Here is a 22,004-nt window from a genome sequence, read left to right on the forward strand (position 1 = left end):
AAAAGCAAAATTGGCTGATGGCTGTTGTGAGCACAGGGCCGTAGGGACCCCATGGCACCTGAGGTGGACTGGAGAAGAGGACTAGGCCCCGGCCCTGCTACCCAAGAGGGGGCCGGGACAAGGCCTGGCAGAGCGGGTGCTGGAGGAGGAAGGGCAATGACAAAATAGTGGCAGAGGCTTCGGGGATAAGGCCTGGGGTCAAAAAGCAGTAGAGCTCCTAGAGCAAGCTGGGAGGCCCAGACCTGGGGGGGGCAGGCAGAGGTCTGAAGGCCCTGAGACTCTCTCCTCCCCGTTTCCCTCTCTCCCTCCCTCTCCCAGCTTGAGAGTCAAGCAACTGGTATTTAAAAGTAACCATTGTGGCCCTGGCTGGTGTGGCTCAGTTGGTTGGAGCATTGTCCAGTAGTTGGGCTCGATTCCCAGTCAGGGCACATACACAGGATGCAGGTTCAATCCCCTGGTTGAGGTGTGTGCGGTTGGGGTGCATGTGTGTGGGAAGCAACCAATTATTGTTTCTCACATCACTGTTTCTCTCTCTCCCTTCCTCTCTCTAAAATCAATTTTTTTCAAGGCACTCACCATGGCCTTCGGGGGCTGGCCCTGCTCTTTCTTGTTCTGGGCGCTGGTAGCATGATGTGTTCAGTTTGAAAACTCATCAAACTGTACACTTATGTCATGGGTTCTTCTATGTATGTGTGTTACACTTCAAGGAACGTGGTTTTTTATAAAGTAAATCCCCCACTGCGTAAGGAACTCTGTCTTTGCGTGTCAATGTGAACTATCGGTGCCTGTCTGTGCCTGTCTGGGCTGTGCACATACAACCTCCCACGTGAATTATTCCTTGTCTCTGATGTCTGAGGCCCTCCCTGTGTGTGTTTACTGCACATACATGTGCACACACATGCGCGCACACACACAGCTTCCTGCCAGCCTTCCCTCTGTGATGGCGAGGCTACAGCTGGGGGGCAGGGAGATGTAGTATCAGGCCTTCCTTTCACTTAAACAGCAGAAATTTATGATCACCGGCTCTGTGCCAGGCCTGGGGATACAGGATGCATGTCAGGCAGACTTGCTCACCAAGTTCACCATCTGCTAGGGAGACTGCAACACAGTGACAAAGGGTCATGTCGGGGAGAGCAGGGAGGGGGAGCCCAGCCTCGGAGGAGGTGTTGGGGAGGACTTCCCGGTGGGCTACACAGGAGCCTCGCACTGAAGGCAGTTGGGGAGCGTACACAAAGAATCAGCCATTTGAACGGGTGTGGCTTCCCGCGGGAGCCGCCAGCAGCTTGGCTGCTAGAGTACAGGTGGGGAGGTGCAGCAGGATGGTGGGGGTTGGCTGCAGAGACCATTTTCAGCAGGTCAGGGCTGTGAGTGCCAAGCTTATGGTGTCTCCAAGGAAGGTATTCGGGCCAGGTGTGACATGATCTGAATCAACCCAAAAGAGTGCATTGGAGCCCGGTCAGTGTGGCTCAGTGGTTGAGCGGCAACTTATGAACCAGGAGGTCACTGTTTGATTCCCGGTCATGGCACATGCCCGGGTTGCGGGCGCGATCCCCAGTGTGGGGCGTGCAGGAGGCAGCTGATCAATGATTCTCTCTCATCATGGATGTTTCTATCTCTCCCTCTCCCTTTCTCTCTGAAATCAATAAAAATATTTAAAATAAAAAAAAAAAGAAGAGTGCATTGGAGGCAGGAGCACCAACTAGGAGTCCTTGCCCTACTCAGATGCTCACTCACTTCCCTGTCTGAGCCCCTGTGCTACCGAACCACAATACCAACTGTGTCCCCTCCTCCAGACCGGAACCTCCCCTCCCAAGTCTGCTGTGCACAGCCTCCTGGGTGCTGCCCACCCTCCCTTCCCGGCTTCACCTGCCAGTCCTTTGCCTGCATTGCCCTCCCACCTGGCCTCAGCCATAAGGCCGGAGCCAGCAATGACACCTGGAGTATGGTGTCCTCTAGTGGAGCGCCTGCCACCTCGCACCTGGAACGCAAAGCTCACGCAGTGGGACAGAGGACGCACAGGAACAGGGCTGCCCCGCCCTGCTCCTCAGTGTCCTCAGCCCCCAGCTCCCACCACAACAGTGGCCCCTGGTTACCAAGGATGGAGGGCACTGGTGAATGGAAACTAAAATCCACCCCAAGTTCCATTCATCAGTTCACATCCTGACGCAGGGCTGCATCCCACAGGAGGATGGCAGCTTCCTCCGATTTGCACAAAAGCACCTGGTGGGCTTGTGGTAGCCTGAACCCAGGGGCCTCCCAGGTCTGGCTCCTGGAAAAGGATGAAGCAGACCCTTCAGCTCTACTCCCAGAAGCATGTAGAGTTGTTTCTTCCCTGCTCCTCTGCTGACCCCTAGTGGACATCTGATGTACCTGCGGTTTGCTCAAATCCATCCTCCTTCCTTGGGGTCTAGCCCACCCAGTCTTAGCGCCCATTCTTCAGAGATCCAGACTGGCTGAGCAGCGGGCCACAGGGAAAGATGAAAATGCAGGGCTCTCTGTGTCCTGTGGGTCCCCACCACTGCACTGCCCCCTAATACCAACACTGGACTCCCAATCTCGCAAATGGAGATGGGGTCTGGAGTTGGAGATTTTGCAGCCCCCCTTTTTTTTTTTATAAAATATATTTTATTGATTTTTTACAGAGAGGAAGGGAGAGAGATAGAGAGTCAGAAACATCTATGAGAGAGAAACATCCATCAGCTGCCTCCTGCACATCTCCCACTGGGGATGTGCCCGCAACCCAGGTACACGCCCTTGACCAGAATCGAACCTGGGACCTTTCAGTCCGCAGGCCGACGCTCTATCCACTGAGCCAAACCGGTTTCGGCTTGCAGCCCCTTTAATGTGCTTCCCCTCCAGCCCTCCTATGCTGGCACAGGCTCCTGTGCTGTGGGAACCAAGCCTGTCTCTCTGACCTCAGTCTCCCTACAGAGATACATTTCCTGTGGCTTGTGTGGTCTTGGCAGGACAGTGTTTTTTCTGTGGTGTTTTTTTTTTAATATATTTTTATTGATTTCAGAGATGAATGAAGAGAGAGAGATAGAAACACCAATGATGAGAGAGAATCATTGATCGGCTGCCTCCTACATGCCCCACAATGGGAATGGAGCCTGCAACCCGGGCAAGTGCCCTGACTGGGAATCGAACCGTGACCTCCTAGCTCATAGGTCAATGCTCAACCACTGAGCCACACCAGCCGGGCAGGGCAGTGTTTTTTCTAAACATTTTAATTAGCTGCCAACATTTAAAAATCAGAAAGTTTAAGTAAGAAACCGGATTTCCAATTTTTGTTGTTGCAAAATTTAAAGTTCTGGACACTCAAGGACCACATCTCTCCATGTCTACAGTGGGCAGGGGCTGAGTCCCAATGCCTGGGGAGCCAGGAAAAGGTGCAAAAAAAGACCCACATCCCCCTGCTCTTCGGATCTAGCTCCCTTCCGCACCTCACCCCACCCTGGAGACGCCGCACACACCAGCCCATGGACACTCCGACAACTCTCCCAAGAGTGTCTACACCAGCCCCACAGAAATATAATTTGAGCTATGAACACAAGCCACAAATGGACTTTTAATTTCCTAGTAGCCACATTCATAAAAAAAAATGTGGAATTAACTACAGTAGTATATCAATTTAACCCAATACATCCAAAATATTACTTCAACGTGTAATCAATATTTTTTTAAATATATTTTATTGATTTTTTACAGAGAGGAAGGGAGAGGGATAGAGAGCCAGAAACATCAATGAGAGAGAAACATTGATCAGCTGCCTCCTGCACACCCCCCACTGGGGATGTGCCCTCAACCAAGGTACATGCCCTTGACCGGAATCGAACCTGTGACCCTTGAGTTCGCAGGCCGACTGAGCCAAACCGGTTCTGGCATGTAATCAATATTTAAAATTAATATTTTATATTCTTTTTTCGTCCGTCTTCAAGGTCTGGTGTGTATTTTATATTTACAGCACATCCAAATTCAAACCAGCCACATGGAAGTCCTCAGTAGCACACGTGGTGACCAGCTGCCTAATTGGACAGGACAACTCTAGACACTCCCCGCCCACCCCCCCACCCCCCCACCCCCCACCCCCGCCCCAAGTCAGTCATCCCTTAGCCACCGTCAGGACTACTGTTCACAGGAGGCAGAGCCCTGGGAAGAAGCCCAAGCAGTTTGTGGAAGTGAGCTCAGGGCCATCTGGACAGGGACAGGGGGACACGGGCTCTGTCTGGGCGGGCATGTTCATGTGGCCCCTCCACATCGGGATGGAGGGGCGCACAGAACAAGGCCTGCTAAATCAAGGACCCCATGGCAGGGGTGCCTTTGGCCCAGGTGTTATGAGTCTTTCTAGTTTGTCATAGTCCGTGCTATCCCCTTTTAATGTCCCAATCAATGGAGCTGAGTGTCAAATGCCATTTCTACACTTGGGCCACCTCGTGATAGAGATAAAAAAGAAAATTAAACCATCCCTGCGTCCGTCTTTCAGTCTTCATTGGGAGAACAAAGGCCCCAACAAGTTTCAAAAACGCCAGTGGAAAGCATAGTTCTTCGTGGACAGGAAAAACAGTGCTGTTTTTCATGTGCAAACTATCTGTGTCTATCCACTGATTCTCACCCCAGATCCACTTCCTCTTTTACCTTAGCAGTCTGGCTCCTAAGGGCATTTGAATTTTGACCTTCTAAACAAACAACAACAACAACAAAAACCCTCCAAGTTGCCTACGTTCTCCCTGTTCCAGTAAGTTCCAAAGGTAGAGCAGCCCCTGGAAGGAAAGGTAGTGTCAACAGGAGCCAGGAGCTGGCGACAGCGGGCAAGGCGTTGGTCTGGGCACTCCCTCTAATGCCCCCCAGGGGGCGCCAGAAGGCCGGGTAAAGTGATCCAAGGTCACCAAAGTGAGGAAGTTGTACTGCCTTCTTCTCCCCCACCTGCACTGTGCCCACCAGCATGGTCCACTCCTTGGTCATTTCCTCTAATCCCACACATTTCCCCTGGGCTAAAGGGCCAGGCAGATAAAATCATCTGGGAAAAGACCCAGGTTCAGAGCCCCTTGTTCTGATCCAACCTCTGCACCAAATAGCCAGGCAACCCTGACCCAGTGTCGTCCTTTCCCCAGGCCTCAGGCCACATCCCTCACCTGTGAAATGAGAACAAACCTTCCTGGCAGGGAAGATGCAGCAGTCAAATGTAAGCGCTTGGCAAACTGCAAAGGCCAAGACAGAAGTGAGGAAATAAAAACGGAACCAAGTGGGGAGGAGGGCAGAGAGCTTGCAGCTGCCTTCGGGCCCCTCTGCCTTCTCTCCAGCCCCGCGCTGTTTCTTGAGGCTCCCTGGTCTGGTGGGAAGTGAATGTGGTGCACTGGGGTGGGCCAGAGACAGAGGGGAGACCGAGAGAGAACCCCTCCTGAAAGGGCTCCTGCGGGCAAGAGCAAGCACCTGCATTCAGAACCCAGGAGCACACATCCCTGTGGGCCCTCCTCACAACTACCCTGGGATGGTCCCGCTGTCCCTGGCAGCACCCTGAGGGTCAGAGGGGGGAGGCAGCATGTCCAAGGTCACAGACACCCTGAGTGGAGGAGTCAGTGTCCACCCACGCTTTCTGACCCTCCCCCAGCACCTGTCCCACTGTAGTCATGTGTTTCTGTCAGGAGATGGCAGGGTCATCTTCCTAAAGCACTGCCTCCATCAACTCATGTCCTTCTCCCACAGCAAAAAGAGCGGAAAAGTCTCCAGCGACACCACCGATTCTGAGATCAAGCACAAATGTCTCAGCTGAGCATTTCTAGGCCTCCAAAATGTCCAGGATTAAAAATGGCAGGGTTAGAAGACCGCATAACAGCCGTGGCGTCCACTCTTCCTTGTTCATGAGGGGGGGACTGAGGCCCAGGAGGGACGGTCTCCCCAGATGTCCCAGGGCGAGTCAAGGCCAGCTGCAGGGCGGGGCTGGAAGCCAGCTTGCTTACCCCGGTGTCTGTTCTCTCTGCTCATCCTCCAGGCTCCAGGGCAGCTACGCCCTGAGATACAGACAAATTCACTATATTAGGATTAACTTCAGCTGTTAGTAACAAACAACAAATTTAATTGTGGCTCAATCCAGAAAGAAGTTTATTTTTCTCTCAACTTCCAGACATGGAAATACAGTTGATCCTTGAACACAGTCAAAACTCCACTTATGAGTTTTGACTCCAAAAACTTCAGTTGTCCCTCAGTACCCCCGGGTGAGTGGTTCCAGGACCCCCGCAAACACCAAAATCCACAGATGCTCAAGTCCTCATAGAAGATGGTGTAGAGTGGTCGGCAAACTCATTAGTCAACAGAGCCAAATATCAACAGTACTTCTTCAAAATAGACTCGCCCAGGCCGAAAACCGACTTCTGCGCATGGGCTACGAAGTTTCAATCGCACTGTACATGCACGCCCACACGTGGTATTTTGTGGAAGAGCCACACTCAAGGGGCCAAAGAGCCGCACGTGGCTCGCAAGCCGCAGTTTGCGGACCACAGGTGTAGAACAATGCATGCTGTCGGCCCTCCACACCTGTGGATTCTCAATCATGGGTCAAGTATAGTTTTTGATCTGAGGTTGATTGAATCCATGGATGCGAAACCTGGGGATATGGAGGGCCAACTGTGTATTTGTTGGAAAAAAATCTGCAAAGTGGACTGGCGCAGTTCACACCGCGTTGTTTACGGCGCAACTGTAATCCGTTCAAGGCTAGCACGTCATCCAATGGTGGCATGGACCAGGTCCCATCTCCTCTTTGTTTTGCCAAGGGTGACTTCAATTCCCCAGGTCATCTCATGGTCCAAGATAGCTGCTGAGCTGCAGCCATTCTGAAAGCATTCCTGCTGGCCGAAAGGAGGGTGAAAGAAGCCGCTCACACTCGCTCCCTTTAAGCACACTTCTAGAAAGTTGCACCCTCCACTTCTGCTTCTCTCCCTTTGTCACATGGCCACAGCTAACTGCAAGGAAGGCAGAAAAATGTAGTCTTTATTCCAGGTCTCCATGTACCCAATCCAACTAAAAAGTGGGGTTCTAATTACTGAGGAAAAGGGGAACCACCAGCGGTGAATAGCATCGTAAATCACTACTAAATCCACCAATCCACCACTGAATCACCCTGCCATGTGGCAAGGGTCCAGGCCATTCTTTCACCCCGAGGCTGACACAGTCTGACTCATCCCCGATGACCAATGAATGTTTGCTGAATGACTGGACAAATGAGATAGACTTTTTTGAGGTACACACTTTTACTTGATAAGCTGGAAGCAGACGAGAAGTCAAGGACCCTGTCTTAGGTGTCTTTGTAGTCACTCCAACTTCCTCCTCCCCACCCTCTTGGCACCAGGCACACATTGCTAAACACGTTCAAGCCAAGCTTAGCCTAACTCTGCTCTTTCCACCTCTTCCCAGGCACTTACTAGGACAGAAGGCTGCCCGTTGCTGGTGTGGGGCTAAGACCACTTTGCAGAGAGACCCTTTAATAGATGAAATACATCGGGTGCGTCTGGACTAGGCCTAAGCAAATTAATCTATCTTCCCCCACAGGAAAGAGTCTTAAAAGAATTAAAATGACAGGAAACAAATAAAAAATAGATGACCCTCAATATGAAAATGGTTCATGCATTCTTTTACTTAATAATTTTTTATTGACCACCTACTATGTGCCCAACACTCTGCTAGGTACTGAAGAATGAGTGGAGAACCAGGTAAATGTGGTGTGGCCCCTGCCCCCTTGGGGCCTCCAGTCTATCAGGTAAGGTTGACAATAAAATACCCCTTCAGGTGAATGAATGACTGTTATCTGAGGAAAAGGGGGACAGCAGCCAGTGGCACAGTAAATTGCCACTGAATCACCCTGCCGTGTGCCAAGTGTCCAGTCCATTCTTTCACCCTGTGGCGACACAGTCTGACTCATCCCCGATGACCAATGAATGTTTGCTGAGTTTTGAAAACGCATTATAGGAATACCGCTCCACCCCACCCCCAGCCTGTGGTGTCGAGAAGACTTTGCTAGCATATTTGTAAGTGTGCCTAGAGAGGCACCATGTTCCAAGCACAGAGAACAGCATGCGCAGTGGCCCTGAGCAGACGGAATGGGGGTGTGAGTCAAGCCCTGAAAAACCAGCACCACTTTAGTCAGAGAGAGCACAGGAGAGTGGCCAGGAGGAGTCCTCAGAGGTTGGCAGAGGCCGGGCAGGTCCAGGTCTTGGGCAAAGTCAGAACTTGGGAATTTCTCTTGGGGTTTAAGTAGGGGAGTAACTGAATCTGACTGGGTTTGTTTGTTTGTTTGTTTGTTTGTTCTTCTTCAATTACAGGTGACATTCAATATGATATTAGTTTTAGGTGTGTAGCTTAGTGGTTAGACATCCATACAACTCGAAGCAATCCCCCCGATAAGTATAAACATAGAAGGGGTCCAAGCAACTCTTCTGTGATGCAAGAAACGTTCTATAGTATAGGTGTAAACATAAGGAGAAATCTATGGAGCACTTTCCACATATATTTATATTTTTTGTTGTTAATCCTCACCAGAGCATATTTTTTCCATTGATTTTTAGAGAGAGTAGAGGAAGGGGGAGAGACAGAGAGAGAGAAAATTGATGTAACAGAGACACATCGATTGGTTGCCTCCCGCACACGCCCTGACCTGGGCCAGGGATTGAGCCTGCAACAGAGGTATGTGCCCTTGACCGGAATTGAACCCACCATCCTTCAGTCCAAGGGCTGACACTCTAACCACTGAGCAAACTGGCTAGGGCACACTTTCTACATTTTATTGTATTTATGTCATATCACCACAAGATAAGAACAAAGGAGCCAGTGATTGACCAAGCCTGGCTCCCCTGTGGGCCCAGAAGAGAGGAGCTGTGTCTGGCAGCCCAACAAGAGTCATGGGGTTGGAGGTAGGAAGAACAGTTCCTGAAAAGAAGAGGGATGCAGGGGGGGGGGGGGGGGGGCGTGATGTCCTGTTACCTGATGGCGGAAGGGATGCTAGATAGATGAGTAACTAATATCCACAAAGATATGCAAAGAGGCGGCACAGAGGCTGTCCCAGGGACCTCTCAGCCACGCTGGTCCCTGGCCCTCCCTCCCCTTGCTCCATTCCCACCCCGTTGCACTCTGGTTTGTCTGACCCTCGTCCTGAGCCTTCTTTAGAATCCTCCTGCTAAGGTGATCATGGACGGTTTTTGCCCAGATCACCTTGGGCAAGACAAAACCTTGGAATGACAATGTATGAAGAGTGTCCCAGGAATGCTTAAAAGACTCATCATTTCATTCCCGGAAGGGAGAGAGGTGGGGAACAATGTCCGGTTCATCTGGAACAGTCAAAGGTGGGGTACCCACACCTGTGGATTTTCTAGAAAATTAAAATTCAGGCCCCTAAGAAAAGAAACAAGCTCTTTTTTTAAAGGTCTGTCAAAGATTTAAATGTACATATACTTTGACTCAGCAATTCCAGGAATTATTCAGATATCCTCACCCTGTGAGATATGACATGTATCCAAGGTCATCGCAGAAGGTTGAAAAGACCCACCAGTTGAGGAATGATTAAATAAATTGTGACGCATCCTTAAGTAGAATAGTATGCAGCATTGAAAAAAGTGAGGCACCCAGTTGCTGTGGCTCAGTGATTGAGCATCAACCTATGAACCAGCAGATCAAGGTTTGATTCCGGTCAGGGCACATTCCCAAGTTGCAGGCTTGATCCCCAGGGGCGTGCAGGAAGCAGCTGATCATTATGTTTCTATCTCTCCCTCTCCCTTTCTCTCTGAAATCAATAAAAAAAAAAAAAATTTTTTTTTAAAGAGTGAGGCAGCAAATTACATACTGATATGGAAGGAATAGGTGTTGAGTGAATGTCAGAGCAGGACATACAATACCACATATAGTATAATACCCTTTGTAAAAGCTAAGTATTCATGTATATATGTATGTATTTAAGGAATTATATACACATACTCTGCCTGAAATGAATTACAATAGGTAATATTAGTTACTCTCTTGGAGAAAAACCTGGTAAATGGTAAGGAAGAAGTCCCTTTTGTACTTAGAATTGTTATTACCTATTCAAAAACAAGGTTCAAATTTTTGAGCTATGTATGACATGTACGTGTAATAAAAATCTAGTATTGTCCCAAAAAAGTGCTGGCCCAAGTGTCGGACACCATTTCTGTCACTTACAGTGTGACCTTACTCAAAGGTCTACATGCACAAGATGGGGGTTTTAATATCTGCCTCCCAGGATTTTCGGAGGGTTGGACTGTGATGTAGCACAAGATCTGCCATCAAGTGGGTATTTAAAAAATGGTAGCTGCCATCCTACTTCAATGTCCTCATCGAAATGAGAATTGGATGTCCAGCTCTTATACATTTTTAAATACTGAAAGGCAAATGGGAGGCAGTGCCTTCGGAATGATGCGTGCCCTTGATCACATTGTAGATATACAATGAAGTGGACAGAAAGGAGGGAGGGAAAGCGAACTTTCCCTGGGGCTTTCCTGCCTGTCCCCGAGCAAACACCTGGGTGTGGAAACCCTGTGAGACTATGAGTGGCGCCCTTGGCTGTCCCAGGATGTCCCCTACCTGGGGGCAACTCCCTCACCTCCCCCAATAAGACAGCTGGTCAGCTTCAGGGAGGACTGGGTGGGGCACAATTTAAAATACTGACTCAGGGCCTCAGAGACTCCTCTCAATGGGTGCTGGCCTGGGCTCTAACACCACCCTCCTGGCTCCTGGGGCCCGGTGAAAGGGCCCCTCACACACATAAATAGGGGGTAGAAGATGGTATTGTTTATGAAATGTTTGTTTCAGTTATATACATATAACTATTTTCAGATTGGAATAAAAGTGAATCTCTTACTACGAACTGCCAAAAGTTAGATAGCCATGGGTCTAGATTATGTTTCTGTTAGTTTTATCATCAAGAAGTGAAGTCCTGAGGAGAACCAAGATGGCGGCATAGGTTAACGCCGGAGTTTGCTGCCTCGAACAACCACTTCAAAAGTGAAACTAAAAGACGGAACGGACATCACCCAGAACCACAGGAACGCTGGCTGAGTGGAAGTCCTACAACTAGGAGGAAAGAGCAACGCATACCGGCACTCAGAGGAGGTGCAGTGCTGAAGTCAAATACTGAGGTGCAGAGTGCATGCAGAGCGGGCTGGTGGCTGAGGGCGCGGTTGGCGTTTTCAATTGGGAGGGAGTCGCAGACTCTGAGCTCCAGATCCGGGCGAGTCTTTAGGGACCCTGACTCAAACGGGAGAAGCAGGACTGTCTGGCTTCGGTCGGAGCGAGTGCAGCTTTCTCTCCGAGGTTTGCAGCGGTTGCTGGGACTCAGAGAGGCAGAGCCCCTGGGGACAGAACTGAGAGCAGCCCACCCTGTTGATCCCGTGAGACCCACACGCCCCGCCCAAGCCCTGCACAGAGGCATTTGCCAGATAGCCTCAGGCAAACGCCAGATTAGCACCTCCCTAGAGGACAGAAGTTCTCTCACTGCAGACACAGCTGATTCTCACAGCCACTTGGCCTGGAGGTCAGATCCCCCCTAGTATTAGCTACAACAATCAAGGCTTAACTACAAGACTGCGCACAAAGACCACTAGGGGGTGCACCAAGAAAGCATAACAAAATGCAGAGACAAAGAAACAGGACAAAATTGTCAATGGAAGATATAGAGTTCAGAACCACACTTTTAAGGTCTCTCAAGAACTGTCTAGAAGCCGCCGATAAACTTAATGAGATCCTCGAGAAATCTAATGAGACCCTCGATATTATGATAAAGAACCAACTAGAAATTAAGCATACACTGACTGAAATAAAGAATAATATACAGAGATCCAACAGCAGACAAGAGGATCCCAAGAATCAAATCAAATATTTGAAATACGAAGAAGCAAAAAACACCCAACTGGAAAACCAAAATGAAAAAAGAATCCGAAAATACGAAGATAGTGTAAGGAGCCTCTGGGACAGCTTCAAGCGTACCAACATCAGAATTATAGGGGTGCCAGAAGATGAGAGAGAGCAAGATATTAAAAACCTATTTGAAGAAATAATGACAGAAAACTTCCCCTACCTGGTGAAAGAAATAGACTTATAAGTACAGGAAGCGCAGAGAACCCCAAACAAAAGGAATCCAAAGAGGACCACACCAAGACACATCATAATTAAAATGCCAAGAGCAAAAGACAAAGAGAGAATCTTAAAAGCAGCAAGAGAAAGAAACTCAGTTACCTACAAGGGAATACCCATACGACTGTCAGGTGATTTCTCAACAGAAACTTTGCAGGCCAGAAGGGAGTGGCAAGAAATATTCAAAGTGATGAATACCAAGAACCTACAACCAAGATTACTTTATCCAGCAAAGCTATCATTCAGAATTGAAGGTCAGATAAAGAGCTTCACAGATAAGGAAAAGCTAAAGGAGTTCATCACCACCAAACCAGGATTATATGAAATGCTGCAAGGTATCCTTTAAGAAGAGGAAGAGGAAGAAAAAGGTAAAGATACAAATTATGAACAACAAATATGCATCTATCAACAAGTGAATCTAAGAATCAAGTGAATAAATAATCTGATGAACAGAATGAACTGGTGATTAAATAGAATCAGGGACATAGAAAGGGAATGGACTATTCTTGGGGGGGAAAGGGGTGTGGGAGATTCGGGAAGAGACTGGACAAAAATCATGCACCTATGGACGAGGACAGTGGGTGGGGAGTGAGGGCGGAGGGTGGGGCGGGAACTGGGAGGAGGGGAGTTATGGGGGGAAAAAGAGGAACAAATGTAATAATCTGAACAATAAAGATTTAATTTTAAAAAAAAGAAGAAGAAGAAGTGAGTCCTGAAAGAGAACCTGGCTATGCTCATCAACTGGAAGGAAAAAAGAAGAAGAAGAAGAAGTGAAGTCCTTTATCATGACACAGTCCAGACCCCTGGCCCTGGCCTGGGTGGGAGGAGCTGGGTGGGAGGGGCCCTAGGCTGTCTGGAAGCGGCTCCACTGAGACTGCAGCGAGGAAGGCAGCTGAGATGAGCCTTCAAGTGGGGGCCCCGGGTCTGGGGAGTCACGGTTCCAGGGACAAGAGCCCTGGAGACTCCACAGCAAGGCCAGAACCAGGGTGTCCGGCGCCAGGCCAGCCTTACTGCGGTACCCTCTGCATGTGCTGCTTATTCTCCCTTGGGGTTTTGGCAAGTTCTGAAAATGCACACATCTCCACCATGCTAAGGGGTCAGCATGTCTGCCTAGAACTCTATGGTGGTGGCGGTTGAACCAAGTGCCTCAGACACGCTGTGTCCTAACCTGTGCCCGCCCTAAGCCTTGGAGACTGTTTCAACAAAGACAGGCAAATGCTAACACTTAAGGAACCCATTCACCCTTAAATACACACAGCGTACCCTCCACGTGCACACGCCCTTTACATATTCAGCTGTGTCAATGATAAAAACACTTCATGTGAAAGGGCAGAAAGGTGATGGCAAGAAGCAGTGCAGGATGGATGTGCTGGTGAGCGGAACAGGAAGAGCTCACTTATCAATGCCAAGTCCTATACTACCTTGGCTTCTAGAAATTGTGGGTGCAATACACCTAGTCGCTCTCTGGGCCTCTAAAGAAATGGGAAAACCAGGACTCCTTGGTCCCTGGCTGCAAAGGAATGAAAATGGTAAAATGGCAACTCTGGCCCCCAAGGAAACGCAGGCGCCTGGCGGAGGAGTGCAGCCTTGAGAAATGGACAGCCCTGGGTGCAAATCCCATCTATCACATTCTAGTTAGGCCAATACCTTGGTCTTTCAGGCCTGGCTTTTCCTTATCTGCAAGCAGTCCTGATGCGGACTCCTGTGTCTATGGGGACTGAACTCTCCTGATACCATCTGACTCCTGTGTCTACGGGGACTAAACTCTCCTGATACCATCTGAAACCCGCCCTGCCTACCTCCGGGGTTTGCTGCAGATAAAACGAAATGAGGTATTTGAGGTATTTGTTTAATGCCCAAGGCCTCAACCAGCTTTCAGCAAAGACATCTCTGAGAACAGTGTGTGAAGGTCAGATTTTCCTTCTGATCCCTACCCCTCCCCAAAGTTTCTGATTCCAGGGATAGGCCTCCTGACCCTCTTTCCCACTTCATGGGCAAAGGCTACACATACAGCAAGCAGGGTTGGCAGAGCCCATTGAGACTTTATTTTGGAAAAAGAACACTTGATTTGGCTTTAGTTGGGGGCACGGGAAAGAGGCAGTCCCCCTCCCCAAGGGTGAGCCGAGGACTGGGGCCGAGGACTGGGGCTGAGGCTCAAGCGGGGCTTGCCGAGCCCACAGCTTGGAGGACAGGAGGACCCGCAGTCATCATTCACTTGGGGAGGACATCAGATGATTCAGACACCAGCTTCCCATCTCGGGTCTCAATCTTCTTCACAACCACCGTCTTGGAGGAGCTGGTGCGGCTGAAGGAGCCAGAGCTCCCGCCAGAGCCCAAGCTGGCCTGGAAGCCCAGGCCGTAGTTGAGGTTCCCATAAGATGGGGACACCAGCCCACCTGGTGAGGAAGAGGCAGCCACATGAGCACAGGAGCCCTGCACACATTGGGCTGCAATGACCCCTTCTCCCTCCAGTCCCCTGGGATGAGGAACTGCCCTGGTTCACTTCTCCAAGACTGTCCGGGAATACCAGGAGCAGGGTGGGGCAGAACTTTGATATGAGCTATGTGACCTTGGACAAGGCAGTTAATTGGGCCCCAGCTTCCTCAGCTGTACAAAAGGGAAATGTATAGGCAGGGACACACCTGAATAGCCGCTGGTGGTCTTGGTGTGGATACTCATGTTCTGCATGCCAGATTCCAGCCTGTACCCAAAGGACACATGGATGTCAGGACCAACTCCTGGTCCAGGAAAACAGGACCCACCCCTCCTCACCCCAGGTCCCAGGGATAAGGTACCAGGGCCAGTCAAACACCCCCACACCCACCGGTTCTCCTCGCCCTCCAGCAGCTTGCGGTAGGTGGCGATCTCCACGTCCAGGGCCAGCTTGACGTTCATGAGCTCCTGGTACTCGCGCAGCTGCCGGGCCATGTCCTGCTTGGCGTTTCTCAGAGCGGCCTCCAGCTCAGCCACCTTGGACTGAGCATCCTTGATGGCCAGCTCCCCACGCTGCTCGGCATCAGCGATGGCGGCTTCCAGGGACGCCCTCTGGCCTTTGAGACCCTCGATCTCAGCCTGGATTCGGCTGATGTTCCGGTTCATCTCAGAAATCTCAGTCTTCGTGCGACGCAGGTCATCCCCGTGCTTCCCAGCCAACGTCTGCAGCTCCTCATACTGTGGGGGTGACATGAAGTGTAAGGCCCTGTGCTCCCCCCACCACCACCACCACCAACTCGCACACACTGCAGGCTTTCTTCCAGACCTCTAGGCACAGGGGCACCCCAATCTCCCCAGCACCCACTCGGCAGTCCCAGCACATAGCAGGCAGAGTGGTGTTTGAACTCCTGCACCCCGCTCATGAACTGGAGCACAGAACTGGCCAGAAGGGGAAGGCCAGCTTAGTGACCCTGCTCTTCACCTTGATCTGGTACATGGTCTCAGCCTCAGCCCGGCTGCGGTTGGCGATGTCTTCATACTGGGCCTTGACCTCGGCAATGATGCCATCAAGATCCAGAGAGCGGTTGTTGTCCATGGACAGCACCACAGATGTGTCGGAGATCTGGGACTGCAGTTCACGAATCTCCTATGGTGGGAAGGGAAGAAGATGAGGCCCTGTCCCTGCACACAAGGAGCCCCCTTGGGCAAAAGGGCCTTCCTTAAGGGACAAGCTAGGGGAACAATAAGAAGAGAGGAGCAGGTGGGCATGAGGAGCTGGGAGAGGGCAAAGTACTGAAGAAGCAAAAGAGGTCAAAGACCTGGAACCTAGAAGGGTGTAAGGATGAAATGAGAGCAGGAAAAAGGAAACTTATCTTTGGGTGAGTAACCAGAAGGGCTGGGCCCTTCATGATATCAGCTACTAATGCTGAGCCCACAGTGGGCTCCCACAGAGCCCGGAAGACTGAAAACAAAGACATGAGAGAGAATGGGCCGTTGGGTCACCATTCTGTGTATGATGACCTTGGATAGGCTCTTTCAGCTCTCTAAGCACATTTTCTGATCTGTGAAATGGGGTAATCAACCCTCTCTCATACACGGGGACAGAACTAGAGAGCAGCAATACTGAGTTAACATTAGTAGCTGTAATTATTCAGAGGTGGGCCCTTGTCTGTGGTGCACTTGGGGCCAGAAGGAGTCTCTGATGAGGTTGGAGGAACAAGAACGTACCTCTTCATACAGCTGCCTGTAGAAGTTGATCTCATCAGTCAGCCCTTCCAGGCGGGACTCCAGCTCTACCTTGTTCATATAAGCTTCATCCACATCCTGTGGGGTGTTTTGGAGGGGGACCATGAGCTGGGTGACCACATTGGACCCCAACCCAGAGGCACCCAATAGCCTGGAATTCTAACTATTGTCTTCCACACCTCGCTTTGTGGCCTCATCCTCCAGGCCAGCCTCTGCCCCATCGCACCTGCATCCCCAGCCCAAACACCTTTCCTCAGTTTTCTGCAGCACCCCACCCCCCCTCCTCCTTCAGGAGGCCTGCTACGGCTAGATCTCCAATTCTACTGCTCCTTTTCCATGCCCCAGCACCAATATCCAGAGTTCTGTCCAAATGCACCCTCCTTAGCTCTGTTTTTGCCTACTTTTCCTGTATATCTAGGAAGTACCCAAACATTGGCCCATTACTTAGAAATATTTAGAGACAGGCCCCAGAAAGCCTTAGTCCAAGTATCTAAGCCCCAACCTCCAGTGTCTGATGAAGGTAGAGGACTCCCTCACCTTCTTGATGAGGACAAATTCGTTCTCCATCTCTGTGCGCTTGTTGATCTCGTCCTCGTACCTAGTAAGGACAAGACTTAGAATCAAGGACCAAGGCAAAGGGGAGGTTACCCTGAGACTTTTTAGGGGGACAAGACTATATAGAAAATTTATTTCATGGAAATGCAAGATATAAAAGGCTGGCCTGGTCCTTCTGCTCATCAGCCAGTGGGGAGGCCTGGAGCAGTACACCTATCTACAAATCAATGAATATTCATTTGATTAGACATAGGAGGCACGTTAGGAGGGCAACAGGGACTGATGAGACCTCAGACAAAAGGGGCCAATGCTGTAAGTATATATCAGAAACCTATTGACTACTTGTCTCTCTGAGGTCTACTATGTAAATATTAACATATAATTTGTTGTCCAAATCTGGACAATTCTGAGATTAAAAGAGGGTTGATGCAACTAATAATTATGCCAGGACAATGGGTGTAAACTAGACTGTCCTGAGAAAACCTGGTCACATGATCATCCTAATTATAGTCTGCATTGTCCAAAAATCGGAGGGCCATGGGGTCTTAGGCCTCTGACCCCCTGGGGTTGACAGAACAGATGAATTCAGTTGGGCAAATGGCAGTACGGAGGAAGGCAGCTTACTTATTCTTCAAGTCCTCCACCAGTCCCTGCATGTTGCCAAACTCTGCTTCCAGCCTCAGTTTCTCCTGACCCAGCGTGTCCAGCTGCCGCCGAAGGTTGTTGATGTAGCTCTCGAACATGTTGTCCATGTTGCTGCGAGTCGTCTTCTGCTGCTGCAGGAGGCTCCATTTGGTCTCCAGAATCTTATTCTGCTGCTCCAGGCTCCGCACCTGGAGGAGGAGGGATCGAAAAGGTCTGCATGAGGCCAGGGCTCAGAATCTGGGGGAAAGCAAGCAGTGTGTTCCACTCCCCAAACAGTGGGTCTCCAGAACCCAGGCAGCTAGTTGGCTATCACCTAACAGAGACAGCATGGTGAGTAGGGTAGGGAGCCATGTCCTTCTAACACTGGGGCGGGGACATGAGCGTGCATGGTTGGAAGGAGAGAGCTAGGAGAGTCATGTTGAAACTATTTTGCAGAACAAATAGGTCTTCTTGATTTAGATTGTATATTACAGATCAATAAAAATAGCCAAGTGTTAACACTTTATATAAGACTGAAAAAGAAAATGTAGATTGTTCTATTATCTACTATTATTATCATCATTATTATTTGGAGCGACTTTGAGGAACTCATACAGCTTATAGGGAAACAAAAGCCGTAGGGCCTGGATGCAGTGATGGCGAACCTACGACACACGTGTCAGAGGTGACATGTGAACTCATTTCTTTGGTTGATTTTTCTTTGTTAAGTGGCATTTAAATATATAAAATAAATATCAAAAATATAAATCTTTGTTTTACTATGGTTGCAAATATCAAAAAATTTCTATATGTGACACGGCCCCAGAGTTAAGTTAGGGTTTTTCAAAATGCTGACATGCCGAGCTCAAAAGGTTCGCCATCACTGGCCTAGAGAGTAGTGGCCAGGAGACCTGGGTTTTAGCCAAACACTGCTCCTAACCTGGGCTGCATAACCTTGAGTTGCTTCCCCTCTCAGAGCCCAGGGCTCCTCAAACCTGCAATGGTCTAGAGCAGCGGTTCTCAACCTGGGGGTCGCGACCCCTTTGGGGGTCTAACAACCCTTTCACAGGGGTCGCCTAAGACCATCGGAAAACACATATCATTACATATTGTTTTTGTGATTAATCACTATGCTTTAATTATGTTCAATCTGTAACAATGAAATTGGGGGTCACCACAACATGAGGAGCTGTATTAAAGGGTCGCGGCATTAGGAAGGTTGAGAACCACTGGCCTAGAGGAACTCAGCCAGGTTCTTTCAAGAGCCCTCCCCTCCCCCGACCTGTGCAAAAGTCACTTGTGTCCAGGGAAAAGACAAAGGACTGGGCAGACCTGCCTGCAAATGGAAGACTCCCTCCTACCCTCCCCCCACCCCACCACACCCAGGAAATCTTCTCCTTGGTCCCAAACACCCCAACACGAAGGTCCTGGCTCCTTGGACACAAGGAAATCCAAATTTTAGGATGAGATTAAGCCATGTTAGAAGGGAAATTTTTTAAAAGATCGTAACAGGCTGGTTCCAAGAAGATGAATTTATCTTCCTTAATCAACCCAACGTTGTAACTTTTTAAAATTGGGAGGGGCTTAGAAAAGAAGGTTGACTTAAGGGTCTGGCCTAAATGCAATAAATCCCTCTGTAAATTCCTTTCTTCTCCAGGTCATGTTGCCTCAAAATTATGAAAAATAAGCGATTTTAACATTTGGCCAAGGGCCGCTAAACTCTCCACCTTCATTAATACGTGAATAGGCAAAATCTCTGATTTAGGGATTCTCATGCCCATTTTATAGATGAGGAAATCGGTTTCAGCAAGGGAGTCCATCAAAGGGAAGGGCGGAGCACTGGGAACCGGGAATTGGGACTCGGAGCTAGTGTTTAACTACTTGCGGGGAGGACTCAAAAGCTAGTAGAATGCAGTCAAGAAGCGACGTCAAGGTTGCTTAGAGCCAAGAAACTAGGAAGCCCTAGTTCCTAAGGGGGGTTGAGCTTCCTAGGGCACTCCCGTCCCTGAAGAGGCTAATCTGCCCCAGTATTTCCCGCTTTCCGTTCCCACAATGCCTCCCAGGAGCCAGTCAGCAGGGAGGGCCCAACCTTCCAGCGCGCTGAGGCCCCGGGGCACCCTAAGGGAGCCTACCCCCAAGGCTGCAAAACCCGGCCTGGCCTCCCCTCTGGGGAAGTGGAGCCAGGACGTTGGGGTGGAGCCTGGGAGGGAGCAGAGAGGGGACAAGGGCCGAGTGGGGAGAGGGGTGTTGGCCGACAGACACGTTATCTACAGCCATAAATTCTGGACGTGAAACCTGGGCGGGGCGTCCAACGCCCCAGACTTTGAATCCTGGATGGGCTTTCGTGGAACCAACCCCTGGCGTCACCCCACCCTATCCCCACACATACTCCTCCCAACCCCAGACGCAAAAAGCTCCCCAGGTAGAGCAGCGCGTTGCCCAGACTGCCCCGCCTCAGCCCTGCACCCCATGAGGGGCGGGTCACTGCTCGCCCGGCCCCGCCCCCTGCAGGCTCCAGGGCAGGGGCCAAGGATGACTCATCTGGCGCCCCCCACACTCGGGCCTTGGGACGCCGGAGGCTTTGATCAATATTTGTCTGTTTAGATCAAGACACCAGTTCCTTCTCCCAAAATCCTATCAAACTCATTCTTTTTTAAAAATGCCCAGGGGCACCTCTGGGAAACTGTTGGGGAAGTGCTAGGAGAGAAAGTGAACCTGGAAGAGGGGCACCCCTCCTACCCCACCCTTCCCACCCGACAGCTAAACAGCTGGGACTGGTCCCGGCTGAAAGCTTTATCCACGATCAGAACTTGGGTTGGGGTGAGATGAGTGAGGGAGAGAGGACGCCCCAAGATTTAGAATCAGAAGCTGCCCCATCCCTGCGGCCATCCGGAACCAAAGTGCATGGGAGGAGTGAGTCATAGGTTGGAAGAAAGGGTTGCCAGAGTGCGTAGAGCCCAGCAGGATGCCAGTTGGGCCTGGAGATGTGCCCACGGACAGGGCGACCAAAAGAAAGGGCGTGGACCCTCTTCAGACCCCAGGCCCAGCCAGCCACGCAGGGGGAGCCCTCACCTTGTCGATGAAGGAAGCAAACTTGTTGTTGAGGGTCTTGATCTGCTCCTTCTCCTGGTTGCGCACGGCCTGGATGTTGGGGTCCACCTCCAGCTTCAGGGGGCTCAGCAGGCTCTGGTTCACTTGGACAGCTGTGATGCTCCCCATGCCCCCAGCCCCGCCGTAACCCCCGGCCAGACTCATGCTGGTGCTCAGGCCACCTCGGTAGCTGCTGCCCACACGGGAAAAGGACGAGGAGCTGATGCGAGTGCCCGGTGCACTGGAGTACGAGCGGCTGCTGAAGGCCCGGGGTCCGGAGGTGGACACCTTGTAGGTCTTCTGGGTCACCCTTGTGGACATGGTGGAGGCTGGAGTGGAGGCGAGAAGGCTGAACCTGGCGGAGATTCGAGAAGAAGCCAAAAAAGCTGCTTGTAAGTGGGGGACAGCATGGCCCTTTATAAAAGAGAGCCCAGCCCAAAGGGAGGGGGTGGGCCTCGTACCTGAGTGGCTAGGCCCCGAGGAGGCCGGGCCTAACCCGACACCTGCCACCTACAGGCGGACTCAGGTGGGGGCAGCAGAGAGCTGCTCCCACCCTGGAGCCCATTCCGGCACCACCCCCAGAAACCCAGGGAAGAGCAATTGGGCGAATGCGAAACTGGCAGGAATCCGGTGGCCTTGCACAGGTTCCCTGTAACAGAGAGACGGACCAGGGATCACCCAGCCACTGCAACCCTGACTCCTGAGTCTTCTCTCCTTCCCTCCTGTGGGAAATCAGTGTGAGGACTGAGACGCACAGCAGGACAGTGATCCCCGCCATGTGGGTCTCCTGTGAGTAGCTGACACCCCAAGTTCTTCTCCCTACTTTGAGTGACTATGAAGGTGTCTGCCCAAGGCTGGAGGACAGGAAACTGGGTTCTGAATTCTTGAACCTGAGGTCAACCATTTGTCTAGTCTTCCCTCAGTTACTATTGTACTCTCAGCACCTGGTGTAGTGCCAAGAGGGGCTGGGTAAATATTTGTAGAATGAACACATACACACACACACACACACACACACACACACACACACACGGGCAGTCTGGGCCTGTAGGTACAAGATAAAGTAAGATCCAACACAGCACTTTCCTGGTACACAACCCAGTACTCTCTTTCTTCCCAAGATCTCAGGATTCCCAGAGCCAGGCTGAACACTGTAGGCCTTGCTGAGGGTCCCAGAGGAAAGAGGTAGAGGAGAGGGGGGAGCTTAGGAGAGAGGAGTTGTGTTGGGGTCTTCACTGTTCTCACTGCTCCTTTGGGGAGTCATTCCCATAGCACCCAGTGGGTGAGTCAGGAAGGAAGGCAGGAGGGGGTGGGATGGGGTGGGGTGGAGGAGGGGGTCTGGGGACTGATGGTGAATCATTCTGCAGCCATCTGGGCCCTCCTTCTCTTCCCAGGCCCCCAAATAGCCCAAGGAAATGAAGAAAGAG

General features: G+C 50.7%; 1 protein-coding gene across 1 annotated transcript; it reads right to left on the reverse strand.

The window, feature by feature from the left end:
- Positions 1 to 14,147: 14,147 nt before the first annotated feature.
- On the reverse strand, positions 14,148 to 20,984 carry KRT8 (keratin 8). Its single transcript, XM_059682954.1, has 8 exons — positions 20,560 to 20,984; positions 17,488 to 17,696; positions 16,846 to 16,906; positions 16,291 to 16,386; positions 15,545 to 15,709; positions 14,954 to 15,300; positions 14,772 to 14,830; positions 14,148 to 14,525 (listed from the first exon to the last, which is right to left on the reverse strand). Exons 1-8 carry the CDS (start codon positions 20,896 to 20,898, stop codon positions 14,341 to 14,343), a joined length of 1,461 nt encoding a protein of 486 aa, XP_059538937.1. The 5' UTR covers positions 20,899 to 20,984; the 3' UTR covers positions 14,148 to 14,340.
- Between the last annotated feature and the right edge of the window lie 1,020 nt (positions 20,985 to 22,004).

Source organism: Myotis daubentonii, chromosome 2 (assembly GCF_963259705.1).
Source record: "Myotis daubentonii chromosome 2, mMyoDau2.1, whole genome shotgun sequence".
In the NCBI taxonomy this organism is placed as follows: Eukaryota; Metazoa; Chordata; class Mammalia; order Chiroptera; family Vespertilionidae; genus Myotis; species Myotis daubentonii.